The 16,020-nt window shown below is 58.3% G+C and overlaps 1 protein-coding gene across 7 annotated transcripts in view; it reads left to right on the forward strand.

Annotated features, from left to right (window-relative positions):
- The window catches only part of SIPA1L3 (signal induced proliferation associated 1 like 3), a 260,408-nt gene that overhangs the window by 166,953 nt on the left and 77,435 nt on the right, over positions 1 to 16,020 (forward strand). For all 7 annotated transcript variants that reach the window (XM_044759866.2, XM_044759864.2, XM_070498190.1 and 4 more), the window contains 4 exons: positions 97 to 1,889; positions 5,637 to 5,767; positions 12,954 to 13,142; positions 13,998 to 14,172. In XM_044759866.2, the coding sequence (XP_044615801.2) occupies positions 404 to 1,889; positions 5,637 to 5,767; positions 12,954 to 13,142; positions 13,998 to 14,172 (1,981 nt within the window). In that variant the 5' untranslated portion in view covers positions 97 to 403. The remainder of the gene's footprint in view (positions 1 to 96; positions 1,890 to 5,636; positions 5,768 to 12,953; positions 13,143 to 13,997; positions 14,173 to 16,020) is intronic.

The raw sequence follows: 16,020 nt of genomic DNA on the forward strand, positions 1-16,020 counted from the left end.
AAAATAGGAAGGTTTTGTAAGTGAGTAAAGCTGTCCAAAAAAGTCCTCCTCTGGAAGCTGTCACGTCCCGCTCACCTTTACTTCTCTCCTTTCTAGGATGGCCGCGAGGATACCGATGCAGCCTGCTGGCCGGCACCCACATCTACCACTGGCCCTGCCCTGCTGAGCCGCCCGTTCTGGAGCCGCAGGACAGCAGCCACTGCCCGAGGCTGTCCCGGCGCCGTGGTCCACAGCGATGGTGGAGAACTGGACTCCACAGGCTCACAACGTTCCCGTCAGGCTTCAGGGCCCAGCATCCTTCCTCCTGGGACTGGTGGCCCTGAACAATGGCTGAGGCCCAGGGGACCCCATAAAGTCACCCGACAGCTTCCGGGGGCCAGTAGCACTCCAGTGCCCGTGGACTATGACCACCTATCGGCCCATTCCCAATGATGCTGTGGACCTGGCAGCCAGCTGTGGGGTCAGGGGGGCCGATGTCCTCCCGGGGCCACACACAGGGGACTACACCCCCATGGGATTCTGGGTCCAGAACGGCAGCATGGCCCAGCCTGTTGAGAGCCCCGCCAGCGCCACCACTCGGCCCAGCCCCACCACCCCCGCGATGCCCAAGATGGGCGTGCGCGCCCGAGTGGCCGACTGGCCACCCAAGCGGGAGGCCCTGAGAGAGCAGAACAACCCCAGCCCCTCACAGGACACAGACGGCACGAAGGCCACAAAGGTGGCCCATCCCATGAGGAGCATCCAGAACGGACAGCCCCCCGCCAGCACCCCGGCTTTCTCGGGGTCCAAAGCCTTTCACCGGCTGTCCAGGAGAAGGTCCAAAGACGTGGAGTTCCAGGACGGGTGGCCGCGGTCCCCGGGCAGGGCCTTCCTCCCCCTGCGGCACCGCAGCAGCAGCGAGATCACGCTCAGCGAGTGTGACGCGGAGGACGCGGCGGAGGCGCGGGGCGCGCGGCACGTGGGGGCGCTGCCCCTCTTCCGCGAGTACGGGAGCACATCCTCCATCGACGTGCAGGGAGTGCCCGAGCAGAGCTTCTTCGACATCCTCAACGAGTTCCGCAACGAGCAGCCCGAGGCCCGGGGAGCCCCGCGCCTCCCCGAGCTTGACCGGGGCGCGCACGTCCCCGGGGGCGGCGCCAAGGGGGACCCCCGCCACGGGCAGCACGGCAAGGACGGCCTGCTGGCGCTGCAGCCCGCGAAGGAGAAGGCGCGGAAGAAGCCCCCGCGGGGCCCGGGCGCCGGAGACGCGGGGGACTCGTGCATCTTCCGCAAGCTGCGGAGCGGCCGCACGGAGGCCGAGGCGGCCCGGGCGCCCGGGGAGGCGGAGGAGGCGCGGGGCGGCCCGGAGGCCGGGCGGCCGTGGGTGTGCCAGAGGAGCTTCGCGCACTTCGACGTGCAGAGCATGCTGTTCGACCTGCACGAGGCGGCCGCCAACCGCGCGTCCACGGCGCAGCGGCGCAACACCACCACCGGCGCCTCAGCCGCCTCGGCCACCGCCGCCCCGGGTGCCACGCGCGCCCCCGGCCTCGGCGGCCCCGAGCCCGCCTTCGCCAGCACCGAGGACCTGAACTGCAAGGAGAACCTGGAGCAGGACCTGGGCGACGACACCAGCAACGAGCTGCTGCTCAGCTGCCCCCACTTCCGCAACGAGATCGGCGGCGAGCGCGAGCGCGACGTGAGCTTCTCCCGGGGGGCAGCTGGCTCTCCGGGGGGCGGCGGCGAGGGCCGCCCGGCAGAGCCCGCGCGCAGCGCCTACCGCACCAACGCCAGCATCTCGGTGCTCGAGGTGCCCAAGGAGCAGCAGCGGACGCAGAGCCGCCCGCGGCAGTACAGCATCGAGCACGTGGACCTGGGCGCACGCTACTACCAGGACTTTTTCGTGGGCAAAGGTGACGGCCGGGGCCCGGGGGACGGGGGTGGGGAGGAGGGGGCAGCTTGTCTCGGAGACGCCCCCTGCACACCCGTTCGCAGTGCTCCAGACCTTGCTCTCGGCACTGAGGGTGTGGCAGGAAAGCAAGCCCCCTCGGAGAAGGGCTGCGAGCCAGCCTCCTGGCCCCCATGGCTCACACTCCGAACTGTGAGCCCCAGGGGACAGTAGATGTGCCCGTATTCAGCAAATCTCTGCTCGGCTGAGCTATGTGCCAGGCACTTTCGAGAGCCTGAGGTTACAGTATTGACCAACTGAAAACAAAAATCTTGTTCTCCTGGTACTTAGCGATTTAGTGGGGTGAGACTAAGTATGAAACTAGGTAATTAGGTGAAACGTGTGTCTGAAGGTGGCAAGTGTCGTGGAGGAGAGTGAAGCAGGGAAGAGGGAGACGGTGTCAGGGTGGGACGGGGGAGGCCGAGGGGCCTCCTAGGTTGGTGTGGTGTGGAGATTGGAGACAGTGTTCCTGGCACAGGGAACGTGGAGTACATCAGGCCTGGAACACTGGAGGACTAGGAGGGAGGTCAGGGTTGCGGGGACAGAGTGAGGAGAGGGGAGGGAGCGGAGGCAGACAGGTGACAGGGCAGAGCGTGGGGGTCTCTGTGGGCCATGGGAGGGCCCTCACTTTTGCCCTGAGTGAGGCGGAGCCATAGGGGGGCTCTGGGCAGGAGAGGTCCTGGTCTGACTCCCTCTTGGGAACAGACCGTGGGGGTGGGGAGCCAGAGACCAGGGTGGGCCTGCTTAATAGTCCAGGCAGGGGATGATGATGGACACGTCCAGGAGGGCGCCCAGGAGTGGGGAACAAACTGGCAGGTTCTGGAGCCCCTTGGAAGGTGGAGCTGTTGATATCTGGAAGGTGTTAACACCAGGGAGAGACGGGCTTTCTCCATCCCCAGGTTCCTTGGTGCTGGTGGGACAGTCCCAGGAAGCAGCATTGCAGAGTGCAAGGACCACAACCCCGGCAGCCACAGGGGCCAGGCGGGACCCACGCAGAAGTGAGGCATGCCATGCAGGGGCCAAGCACAGGGCAGCTCCTGCTTGGTTCCCGCCCACTGTTGTCATGCAGGAAATGCAAACAAACCCAGTCTTGCCAGCCATTCCAGTTTTTCAAGATTCTCCTGAAATTCAGATTTTATTAGTGTAGATTGTCCTAATTTTGTAAATGCTGGCAGCTGTATCAATTCAGAATTGCTTAAAACTGCCAGTTACAGGCTTAAACAAGCAGAGGTGTATTTCTCTCATATAAGGAGGTCTGGAAGTCAGCAGCCCAGTCCTGATATGGTTGCTCCTCATCAGTGGAATGCCAACCATAGTGCATGGCCTCCAGCCCTCAGGGTGGTCTCCTGGTCCAAGATGGCTGCTGGAACTCCAGCCGTCACATCCATGTTTCCAGGCAAAGAAAAAGAGTGAAGGATAAGAGCAAAAAGGCAGACCTCCTGTCAAGTCAGCTCCCTTTAAAGAGCTTTCTCAGAAGCCCTGTCCACTTGCTTCTACTCATTGGCCACTCCTATCTGCAAGGCAGGCTGGGAAATGTAAGTTTTTAGCTAGACACAATCTCTCTCTTTTTCTCCAAGAATAGAAGGTTTTTCTTAAAAAGGAAAAAGGGAGGGATAGGTGATGGATTGGCAGCTAGTATTCCACATCAGCTAGCTTAAAATGTGTTTGAGTGTCCTAGTCAAACATAATGAATGTCAGCTGGGCCGTCTCACTGGGCTCAGGTGCAGTCTCTGGAGCTCCAGCGTTGGGGTCAGACCCCTGGGATCGGGGTGTCTGCTCCAAAGCTTATTAGCTCTGTGACACATTTCAGCACTTGCACTCCGTCCTCCCGTGAGGAATGGAGATGACTGTTGCAGCATCGCATGCCCCAAGCCCGGGTGACACAGATTGAAAATAAAGGGGTGCAAGGAGAAGGTCCCGCCAGTTGCTAAACCCAGAGAAAGCAGCGAGGCAACACCACTGTCACACGAACTAGATTTGAAGGCCAAAAGCTCTTGTTCGAGGAACTGAACATTTCATGTTGATTTTTTTGAAATTCACCGAGGAACTCTCGTGGTTGTGAACCTTGTGTCCCTGGCAGCCTGCATTGGGGTTCGTAAATAAAAACCCGCTACAGGGAGAAGTGGGCAAATCCATACCCAGCGGGAGAAGACGACAGAGTCCCTGTTTGAAGCTGACGAATCCAGTAGCCAGAAAATAAGGATGCAGAGGATCCGAATAGCCCAGTGAAAGCCTGATTTTGCGTGTCTATGCAGTAATTTTGTGCCATGCCAGTAGAGAGTACGTTGCTTTCAGCTCACACCTAGAAAGACCTCCTTAAGAGGACTCTGAAGTGGATCAGATAAGATGGTACATTAAAACACTTAGTTCTTCATCAGACATGCGTAAGTCCTCATCACGGAGGTTTAAAAACAGCCATTTTCTGTAAAAACGGTTTCTTGGTAGCCCAGCAGCTCCTACATAAATTGGTTGTTGGTCAGTGTTTGTTGAGTGCCTCCTGCATGTCAGGACTGCAAGGTAGCGGGTGTGCGTCGGTGGGGAAGAACCTCTGTTGCTGCTTCGGGAATGAGCTGATATCCGGGGAGCACAGTCCTTTCTCTGTTCTCTGGCCGGCTGGGGCAGTGGTGTCACCCACTGCAGGTGCTGTTCTGAGTGGGGCCGTGAAGTAACACATTATGTGGGCCTTTGATGAGCCTTTGGTTTGCCAGGAGCATCTCACAGGACCGGGAACCCTCAGTGAAATGTCAGAGCGCAGGGTGGGAAGGAGTCGCTGGCAGTGGGTGGCAGCTGGCTCGCGGATGTGAAGGCAGACTGCTGGTGGGCGTCCCCCACGAGCCGGAGATGCTGGGGCCGCCCATCGGGAAGAGCTGTTTGCCTGGAAGGGCTCTGAGACAGGGTGAGCCAGCTGTTGCTGAGGGGAGGGGACAGGAGACTTCCCCCGTGGGTCATTAAAAGCTCTGTCACCACGAGGACAAAAAGAGCAGCGTTTAACCTTCCTGGATTTGTAGGTATAGGGTTAGATAAAGTGGTGCTTAGGCACTTGAGTCCCGGGCCCTTTTCTCCACAACCGTCGTGCCGTAGGGACGGGACTAGCCCGCACTGCTCACGTGCCTCCTGTGTGCCCCGCTCCGCGCTTAGTGACTTACGTGACCCTCACAACCGCGCTGAGAGGCGAGTCCGTCCTCCCTGATCCGGGCCGTTTTACTGATGAGAATGCTGTCCGCTGTCTGAGCCCGGGCCGTACATCTGACAAGCGGCAGAGCCCAGATTTCGCCTGGGCAGGAGGCCTCCAGACTAGAATCTTCACCACTTCCCAAGGGCTGATGGGCAGCCAAGCTGAGGGAACCTTCGCAAAGACAGGATGATCCCAGTGAGGCTGGGTTTGTCACACGCCATGTGTGGCGCTAAGCATTTTCTTTATGTGGCTTCGTTTCCCTGTCACATCAGCTCTGAATTGTGGGTGGCAGCTGGGCCCCCATTCCTCGGAGGAGAGCATGGAAGAGATGAGGCTCAGGAGTTCTGGGGCTTGTCAGAGGGGCATCATCGTACAGTCTCTCCTTTGAGTGTGGCCGTGACCAGGCTTGAGGTTTGTGTGGCCGGATCCCACAGGTTGCACAAGCGCCCGCCCTAGCTGTCCCCTCAGGGACAGGCCGTGGGACGCCGCCACCTTCCCGGGGGGCTGACTCTGAACTCGCCTGCTCTTCCCCCTCAGAGCATGCCAATTACTTTGGCGTGGACGAGAAGCTGGGGCCAGTGGCCGTGAGCATCAAGCGGGAGAAGCTGGAGGACCACAAGGAGCACGGGCCTCAGTACCAGTACAGGATCATCTTCCGGACCCGCGAGGTAGGCCTGTCACTGTCGTTAAGCATGTCACGGCCCTTCCTTTGCCCGGGTTCTGTGGGCAGGCGCTTCCCTTTCTGTAGTCCTCCCAACAACCTCTTGCAGGCCATCCTGTTAGCTCCCCATTTCACAGAAGGGAAAACTGAGACTCAGAGAAATGAAACCATTCCTATGGGGTCAGCGGGTCAGCGGCCAGGCCAGAATTAGGATCCAGCGTGTCTGGCGGCAGGGCCCGAGATTCTTGCACATGCAAGAGATTCAGTGTGGTTGGCGCAAGAAATAAAGTAGGAGGTGTGAGACCGTGAGATGTCCTGCAGAATGGAAAGAAGAATTAAGACAACAGGCCTCAGGTGGGGTGGGAATTGGGGATGCTCAGCCGGGGGCTGTTGATGCCCGTGGGTCAGAACTCTCCCAGCATCTGTTTCCGTTCTGAGTAGGGAGCCCTGTTGTCCTCCCTTGGTCAGACGTCTTACCCTGGATTAAGTGTCACCTGTGGCTAGGGGACAAGGCCTGTTGAGGGCATGCTGCCACATTAGAACTCTGACTTGTAACTGACAGAAATCTAATTCTAACTGGTTTAAGCCAGAAGTAGAATTCACTGGTTCATGAGACTGCAACTCCAGGCATAGGGCTAGCTTCAGGCATAGCTGGATCCAGGCATTCAAGTGATGTCACCAGAGCTCTGCCTCCTTATCTCTCTGATCCTCTAGGCTCTGCTTCTTTTTTTGCATTGTGACTGTCATTTTCTTCTGCCCCCGACAAGCTCTGTCCATGTCATAGGAAAGTGGAGACTGGCTGCTCAAATCTTCTTCATCTTTAAGAGACTCTTATCTGCCAAATCTCCTGGGGGGACTCTGACTGGCCCTGCTTAGATCACAAGCCCACACCTTGGGCCAGTCCATGTCATCAGGGGTGATAGAGAAACTGGCCTGATCTGGGACATGTGCTCCACCCTGGGGCCAGGGGCAGGGCACTGTGATTGACAGTTCCATCAGAGCCACCTGGAGGAGGCAGCAGGCGGGTTCCTCCGCAAAAAGAGGGGCACTAGGCTAGCAGAAATGATGGAGACTTCCAAAAGACCCAAGTAAGGAAGACCTTGCCAGAAAAGGGGCAGTCGTCAGTGGGGCAGGCCCCCCAGAATGGGTCTCCCTCTGCCCGGCATTGCCGGTCCCCGTCAGGCCTGGCCTTAGCCCAGACATGGGAACCCAGCAGGCTGCTCTGTCAGGGACTGTGGGGGTGGGGCCCACCGGGCCTGGACCTGGTCCAGACTGGCAGATGCCGCACGAGGCCCCAGCCCCGTCCCCTCACGGGGACCTTCATGCTCCGGGGACTGAGACGGCACAGAGGCTCTGAGGCAAGGCAGCCCCAGACCGCAGGTGGGCACCGGCCCCCTGTCTCCCGAGCCCCCCGCCCCACCTTCCTGGCCACATGAGCAGAATGTGAGGTGACAGCTCACACTGCCTCCGACTGTTGTATCAGACATGGGGAACTGCCGGGTGAAATGACGACAGTCGTGTGCTGACAGATAGTATTTATTGCAGTTGCTGCTGGACCGTGCATCTCAGTGACCTTGGGTGTCGGGCATTTTCTCTGCCTTCACGTGTGTCCAATCATTCAGCGTCATGACAGTCGTACGATGAGAGCAGTGCTGTCCTCGTGTACAGCTGACGAAACAGGCCCGGAGAGGTTAGGGGACTTGCCGATGTCAGCCTGTGCTCGGCCACTGCTCGCCCCCTCTGGGGTTCCCCTGACTCAGCCCAGACCGCACAGCAGGCCCAGCCGTGGGTTATGAACTCAGCTTCCTGCCAGCCTTTCTGTGTCGTTGGGTTTCTTTTTAATGAAAATAGTGTGTGTAGGATGAATTTTTAAAATACCCAACTGCAGTGTGTATGCTGGGAGTCGGGACCGCGGTGCGGACATGCTGGGCCAGGGGTTGACAGCTCTGCGCTGGTCCCTCCAGCAGGTTGGAAACCGCCTGGCGCCATTCCAGCCTGTGCCTGCTTCTGTCCGCTTCCCACCCCAGCACCCGCAGATCCAGCCTCTGCCCCACCCCCAGCTGGGCCCGGGGCCCTCAAGACTCGGGCACAGGATTCATCCACTCTGCAGACATTCCCCGGGCACCACCACCTGCCGGCCCTGGGCTGGCACTGAGGGCACAGTGGTGAGGAAGGCAACAGCGATGCTCACGGAACTGCATTCTTGCAGGGGAGGCAGACAGTACACAGATAACCTGAGTAAATTGTCCAGTGTGGTACGTGCTGACGAGGTGGAGGCAAGGAAGAGAGGCAAGTCTGAGGGGTGGTAAGATTGTTAGACAGGATTGTCAGGGAGGTGCCCAAGGGAAGATCATGTAACATTTGAGTAAAAGACCTGAAGGATTTCAGAGAAGGAGCCGTGTGGATATCTGAAAGAGCATTCCAGCCAGTGCAAAGGTCCTGAGGCAGGCACATTGGAGACCTGCTGTGGGTCCTAGTTCAGCCACTCAGCAGGTATGAAACCTTAGGCACGTGGCTTCTTCTCTCAGAGCCTCAATTTCACCCTGGGAATTCCAGTCTCACAGGACTGTGGTGTGGGCTCGGTGAGGTTGTGCTGGGCCTGGTCCTGGAGGAGAAGGCCTTTCCTGTCCTGGAGGCAGAGCAGGGGTCACACAGCCCAAAAGGAGGAACACCAAGAGTAATCACAGAGCTGATTTAGCACATGCTCCTGCCAGGCACCGTCCCGAGGGTTTTCAAGGCACTGACCCTTCGAATCCTCTCTGCATCCTGTGACGTGGGTCCCTTGATAATCCCCACCCTATGGATGAGGACGTGGAGGCCCAGGGCCCCCCAGGGGCAGAGCCGGGACGTGGCCCAGGCTGCCTCTACCCGGAGCCCAGCTGAATCCTGGCTCTGGGAGCAGACACGCTGGGTTCAGCCCGGCTTGGCCACTCTGCAGCCTGTGACCTTGGGCAGAAGGCTTCACCTGGGGTGCCTCAGTTTCTCCTCTGTAAAGGCAGCTGTGTGTGGTGCCCTGCCCTGGAGCCGTGGGGAGGGTCCCCTGGGTGGGCAGGGCAGTGAGTGCTCTGAGCGCCAGATGTCACTGTAATGACGCAGCCGGTGTGGCCGCTCTCCTGCGAGGTCAGAGGGCCGTGCTGGGGAGCAGGGGTTGGGTTCACGGGCAGGGTGCTGTCCTCCCCCTGTCCACAGGCACAGTCTCCAGCTCCTGTAGACGAAGGCGTGGGGGCCCTAGCGAGGGGCCCAGGCTGGTGTCCAAGCCACCGGCTGGCCCGCCCCAGATGGCCGCCCCCGGCCGCCAAGCAGACAGTTGAGTGGGCCCACACCTCCCGGCAGATGGGAGGTGAGCGTTGGCAGCCCCGAGCTTCCCGCCCTGGCAGAGCAGACTGCGAGCTGGGCTCCGAGACCACACGCCTGAACCTCGGCCCGGCCCCATCCTGAGCCTGGACAGGCCCAGCCCCATGCCAGGGCCACCCTGTCCTGAGCCCCGCTGGCTCTGTCTCTCCCGGGACACAGGGGCCCCCACTAGCCAGCGACAGGCTGGCCCGCCAGGCCCAATGGGTGCCATGTAGCCCCCAACATGAGTTTTTGACGGGCCTTAGTTTTGTTAGGGTCAGAGGTTTGGCTTTTTATTCTATTTAAATAGTAACAGTCACTATTGTTGTGAATTTAATTAAGTGTGCAAAGTAGAAAGGACGAGTCTCGTATTACGTGGAAAAAGCAAGTGTAATAGTGCATTGAGTGGGGCCTCATTTGTGTTCAGTAGGTACCTGATTGTGTGTGTGTGTGTGTGTGTGTGTGTGTGTGTGTGTGTGAGAGTAATCTCTAAAGCATACTGTTAAGTGGGGAAAAAAGTAGTTGTAGCTTCCTGTTTATGGTTAAACTTTTTTTTAAAGTCTTAATTAAAGATTTGAGATGCATGTGGCTTAGTACAAATGCATTTGACACGTGTGCACGTCATGCTGGCTGAGACGTGTCGGGCGCTCGCCGGCTGCCAGCTGTGGTCCTGAGTAGGCCCCGTACGTGGGTTATCTTATCGAGTCCTCACAGCCCTTGAGCTGGGCACTGTTATCTCCATTTTATAGATGAGGACACAGGCACAGAGAAATTAAGCGACTTGCCCAGGGTCACACAGCTAGGGACAGAGTTGAACCGGGATTCGAACCCAGGCCAACCGACTCCCAGATGGCCTCCCAGGGAAAGTTCTTGAAGGGCGCGCCCCCTGCCCAGCACGGAGAGAGGCAGGGACGCACCTGAGTGGGGGCCGGTGGAGGACAGCCTGTGCAGAGGGGACCTGCTTGCTCACGTGGCTCCGTGGCCCTTCACGGCTCCCGTGACTGCATGTCCTCAGTGAGGTGACGCCCGGTGGCATCGAGGGTCAGATCACTCGGCCTTGCAGACTGAGCTGCAAGTGCCGACTCTGTTCAGAGAGAGATGGGAAGCCCTTAGTGGGTTCTGCGCTGGGGAGAGACGTGATCTGATTCAAGCTGCTGTGGGAAGAACGGGCTGGGGTGGGGCGGCAGCAGGGACAGGAGCCAGGAGACCCTCGCAAGGCGGCTGTCACAGTCCGGGGCGGGGCATGACAGTGGACAGGACCCGGGGGAGAGTGGTGATGGCCGCTCATTGCAGCCTCCCGGTACCTGACTTGTTATCCCCAGCAGAGGAGGGAAAGCTGGGAGCTTTTCAAGCAGTGGCTCTTGGTTATGTCATCCGAGCCGAGATGTGACCGGAGGCCACCTGTCTCCAGCGTGGAAGGAGGGGGGATTCTGCTCGACGCCCAGCAGAGGGCGCTGTGGGGCAGCGTCCACAGGATGCAAAGCTGCGGATCCTGGTGCTGCGTTAATTGAAACCCACAAACCCCCCGATTGGCCGCAGAGCTTCCGGCGTCAGTGCCTTTCATGGCCTGTTTCAGGACTGCCCTGCTCACGATGGGCCAGATGTGTCTGTCTGTGAACTGTCGGGGCCAGAACTGGGAACTCCCAGCCGCCAGCTCATTCCTCTCCTTCCAGCCCCGCCCCTTGCCTGGGTCCTCTTTGCCGAGGGGGCCGTCGGCTTAGGGCGATGTCAGGACACGCTGTTTTTGCCGCTTCCTGCCTGTTGACTTAGGGTGAGGATGTTTTTCCAGTTAACACTCATCCTCCTTGGTCTTAAACCATGGCCGCGGGTGTGTTCTGGGAGCCTGTAACAGTCCCCTTGGGGGAGGACGTTTTCCCCGCACTGCTGCAGACCTGCTGCAGCGCGGCCTGGTGTGGCGGGACCCGGGGCCAGCAGCACCGTGTGGCTTGAAGCCCGAGCTGGTGTCAGTGAGGACGGGAGCACCAGGGGCCCTCAGACGGGGCTGCCAGGGAAGCTGGGACAGCCACCTGGAAACTGGCAGTTTAGTGAAGTTGGAGATGGGCGTGCCCATGACTCAGCCGTTTCTCTCAGGTCTAAACCCAAAAGAAGCTGTTCATGGGCCCCCGAGCGCTGTTTCTTGCACGTTCCCCCAGCCGTGTTCACAGTTGTCAGACGCCAGGAGCACTTTCTGTGCTCGTCACAAGGGACTCAGTCCATCGCGCTGAACGTCAGCCGCTCGCGGCAACATGGTGGGATCTCACATCCGTAACGTTAGAAGAAAGAAGCCAGTGGAAAAGGATGTGGACTGCCCAAAGCCCAGAAATAGGTTGTGGTGTTAGAAGTCAGAGGGGGGGCACGCAAGAGGGCTGTGGGGCCGGCAGGTCGTATTTCCTGCTCTGGGCGGGCATTGCCTAGGTGTTCACCTTGTGATGGTTCCTTCAGCTGTACTTACACAGCTGTGTACTTTTCTGTGTGTGGGTTACACTTCACAGCAAAAAAAAATCATGAGCTTTGGAGAGGTCAGACCTGGGATGGCGCCCTGGTGCCGCCACTTCACCGTGGTGACCTTGGGGAAGGCGCCAACCTCTGGAGCTTCAGAGATGATAAACTCTCCCCTGAACAAACCTGTACGTGTAATTACATAACTGTTGTCATCCCTGGAATACAGTGCAGTGAACTCTACTGTCATAAATGGGACTTGTTGTAAAGGTGTGTCAGTTAGAAATTGCTTTATCTGCAAAGTGACAGAAAACCTGACTAACTATAACTAAAACAAATGAGAGTTATTTTAATTATTTAATGAGAAGCCTGCAGGTAGGCAGCTGCAAGGATTGAGTTCTCTGTGATTTTGTTGTTGTCATCTCTTTCCTCATGATCACAAGATGGCTGCCACAGCTCCAGGCATCTTATCCTCACACCAGTGTCCTTAGCAAGAAGAAATGGGCAGGTGGAAAAGGACTTTCCTTTTACCAGGGAGGAAAATCTGCCCCAAAAGTGCCCCCAAACTGAATTCCCCTCCCGTCTGATTGCCTGGAGCTAATCACGTGACCAGCTATTGGAAAACCTTGGAGAGCAACACCTGGGGAAGGGAAAGGGGAGTAAGATGGCCTTGATTGGCTTGACTAACGGTTTTCAACCCTGGCTATAAATCAGAATCGTCTGAGTGTTATTAAAAATGTGTATGTTTATAAGTATACGAGTGAACACACATATATGCCTGGCCCCACCCCAGACCAACCGGATCAGAACCGCTGGTCATGATTTTGTCAGGAAACCAAGTGGAAAACCAGCCGCAGTTCCGGATGGTTCCCTGGCGGTGCTGATGTCTGGGGTGGGCGCGGGTTGTACAGAAGAGCTTATGGTGGTATGTTTACACCTAATATAATCATAATAACGTCACTGAGAGTGTTGGTTTGAGTGCCCACCTGGAGCCGGTTTTATTCATCCTACTTCTCACTACGTGACGTGAGCCGTCTCCGCACTGGAATGCCAGCTCCACGAGGATGGGGGTCTTCATTCTGTCCACCGCACCTGGAGCAGGGCTGGCACGTAGGGGCACGCGGTCAGTATTTGTTGAACGAATGAAGGTGTGTTCCATTGTTGTCTCATTTCATCCTCCCAGCCTCCCTTCAGGGTTGTGACCCCATCGCTGCACCCATTTCACCAAAGAGGAAGCTGAGGCTCAGAGACAGGCAGTCACCTAGTCAAGCTCACACAGCCGGGTGGCAGCAAGTCTGAGTCCTGGTCCAGACCCCGGGCTCTCTGGCCCTAGAGCCCCACTGCTGACCCTCGTGTTGCTTCGAGAACAGAACACCCTTCCTGGGCCCAGAGCTCCTGACCTTCCCTTCCCTCCCTCTCAGCTCATCACCCTGCGGGGCTCCATCCTGGAGGACGCCACGCCCACAGCCACGAAGCACGGGACGGGGCGGGGCCTGCCCCTGAGGGACGCGCTGGAGTACGTCATCCCTGAGCTCAACATCCACTGCCTGCGGCTGGCTCTCAACACGCCCAAGGTGACGGAGCAGCTGCTGAAGCTCGACGAGCAAGGGGTGAGCGGCCGGCCGGCCTGGGGCAGCAGCCCCCAGCCACTCCTCGCCACGCCTTCTGTCCTGCTCTCTTTCTTTCTTTGCAAAGAACAGAAACCCGCTTAAGCTAGTTTGAGTGAAAGGAGGGATCTGTTATCAAATTCTGGGGGTGCCAAGAGCAGGAGGGCGATGGATCTCAGGAGGGGAATAGTCTAGGGGTGGACGGTCGCCAGGCTCCTGTGTGTCTGTGCGTGTGTGCATGCGTGTGCATGTTTTCCCTCCCCCTCACTGCACACTCGCTCCCTCTGCCTCTCTGGGCCTCCCACGGCTCCCAGAACTGCCGGGAAAGTTACAGCCACATGTAGCCCCCAGCCAGGTGACTCCCACGCCCAGGAGAGATTCTCACTGGGCCACAGTTCGGTCAGGTGTGTGTCCGTGGTCCAGCCACCAGTGACCAGAGGAATCAGGGGTTCATCAAATACGGTGATTGGGGACCCACCCCCTAAAAAGTTGTGTTGCCTGTGCTGGGCCTTGAGTCCTCCAGAATCTCCTTTGGCAGAACCTTAGCTGTTCCAGCCCGCCTTCTGTGGGAAGCTGGCCCAGGTGATGATCTCTTTCTCCCTCGACGGTGGCATCACCCTCCGTGGAGAGAAGAGGATGGGCGGCATGGGCACCTTGCCCTGCTTCTCTGGAATGGCATGGAGGGAGGGGACAGCTGGGACATGCCCTCCGCCTTTTTCTTCCTCTCTGGCTGTGGCACTGAATTCCCAAGTGGCCCCAGGAGCTCCCTGGGCTCCGCGCCCGAGACAGCCCACTCTGTCCCCTCCCCTGTGGCGGCTCTGCCCGGCCCGCCTCCACCAGCCCCTGTCGCCCGCGCAGCTCTGCCGGAAGCACAAGGTGGGCGTCCTGTACTGCAAGGCCGGCCAGAGCTCGGAGGAGGAGATGTACAACAACGAGGAAGCCGGGCCCGCCTTCGAGGAGTTCCTCTCCCTGCTCGGCGAGAAGGTCTGTCTGAAGGGCTTCACCAAGTATGCCGCCCAGCTGGACGTCAAGAGTAAGTGGCAGCGGGGGCCTTGTGGGACAGCCGGCTGGATCATGGGGAGCCCCCCGGCCTCCGAGGGTGGGAGCGAGGTGGCGCAGCCACTTTGGAAAACAGTACATAGCGCATGTGTTAGTCCAGTCTGAAGGTCGCCTTCTCCGCGTCTCGGCGATTGCTCTGCTAGACGTTTCCATGCGCGCTGGGGGATGGCCTGAGCATCCGTCCCCACAGACGCTGGGGTGGTGCCCAGCGTGCAGGCAGAGCTGTGGTGTATTCCCGCAGCAGGGTGCTGTATGGCAGTGACAGTGACAGACTAGAGCCGCAGGCGTTGGCCAGGACAAGGGCGCGTCCTTGGGGTGGAGCACGGACAGCGGGTCTGAATGAGGCCTTTTGCACGATGGTTATAGTAAAAGCACACGCAACAATGCGCCATTTGCAAGGTGGTTGTTATATAATAAAACCCTAAAGAAAGACAAGGCAGTGACAGAGCCGTGTTCGGGACGGGGGCCGCCTCTCGGGGAGACGGTGGATTTAATGGACAGTGTGCTCACGTTAGAGTGTTGGTGCTGGTCTGTTTCTTCAGGCGGGTGGTGGAGAAGCACGTTCATCAGAGCATTCCCTGGACATACGTGTGCACGCATGTGTGTTTGACATGCCATCAGGTCAGCTCCGGCTCCTGGCGACACTGTGAATGAGTGATGGCCACAGCAGCCCGTCCTCATAGCCCCACTCTGCCCCTGTAGACTCGTTCCATGGCTTCCCGTATGGACTCCGTCCGTCTCATATTTGCTCTTCCTCTTTTCCTGCTGCCTCCTGCTTTCCCCGGCCTTCTTGTCTTTTCCAAAGAGTCCGCCTTCTCACGATGTGCCCGAAGCAGGACGGCCTCAGGTTTCCCACTGTTGCCTCCAGTGGTCGTTCAGGCTTAGTTTGCTCTGGGACGCCCTGTTCATCTTTCTGGCTGTCCAGAGTTCTCCGCAGAGCTCTCCTCCACCACCGCATATCAGATGCATCCGTTACTGCCCGCCAGCCTCCTCCTCTGCCCGGCTCTCACGCCTCTGCAGGGTCGTCGGGAATACGAGGTGTGGCTAACCGGGGCCTTGGTCTCCCGCGACACTTCCTCGCTCGATGGCTTTCCTAATTCTTGCGTCGCTGCCCTTCGAGTCTCAGGCTTCTCTTGATTTCTTGGCTGCAGGTTCTGTTTAAATTAATGACTGAACCAAGGTAAACAAGATGTTTAAGAATTTCGGCGTCTTCACTGTCTCCGTTAAAGTCAAGTGTTTCTCCTGTGGTCGTGGTTTTTTCTTCTTGATGTTCCGATGCACTTCTGCTTTGGCTCTTTCTTCTGTCGCTTTCGTCAGAAGTCGTTTGAAGTCATCGCCGCCTTCTGCCAGTGAGGTGGTGTCGTCTGCATGTCTTAGATGGTTGACATTTCTTGCGCCTATTTTCTCTTCTCCATCTGCGCCTAGCCCATACACATCCATAAATATATTTATATATGATACAGAGGCTTGAACTGTTCCACGATGAGCAGTTCTGGGGGGTGGCTCAGTGACGTTGTGTGCTGGCATCATGGCTCCTGGGAGAGGGCTGCCCATTGCCCATGGGGTGGGCTGGTTGCTCAGGCCGAGTCGGAAAGCCCCGAGATGGGACCCTGGCTTGATCACTCGCTCTTCGCCTTTCCTCACCAAGCCTAGTTCCCTCATCTGGAAAATGGAGGCGCAGATGAGGAGGCCAAGCTTAGAGAGGTGAATCAAGTGTTGAGCCAGGTGCCTCTGGCTCTCGTCCTCACCATCACTGCCTCTGCTGAAGGAGGCAGGAGGAGGAGGAACCTTCCCATTGTGCCAGCTGCAGGTTTTATGGTCT

Source organism: Equus asinus, chromosome 26 (genome assembly GCF_041296235.1).
Source record: "Equus asinus isolate D_3611 breed Donkey chromosome 26, EquAss-T2T_v2, whole genome shotgun sequence".
NCBI classification, from domain to species: Eukaryota; Metazoa; Chordata; class Mammalia; order Perissodactyla; family Equidae; genus Equus; species Equus asinus.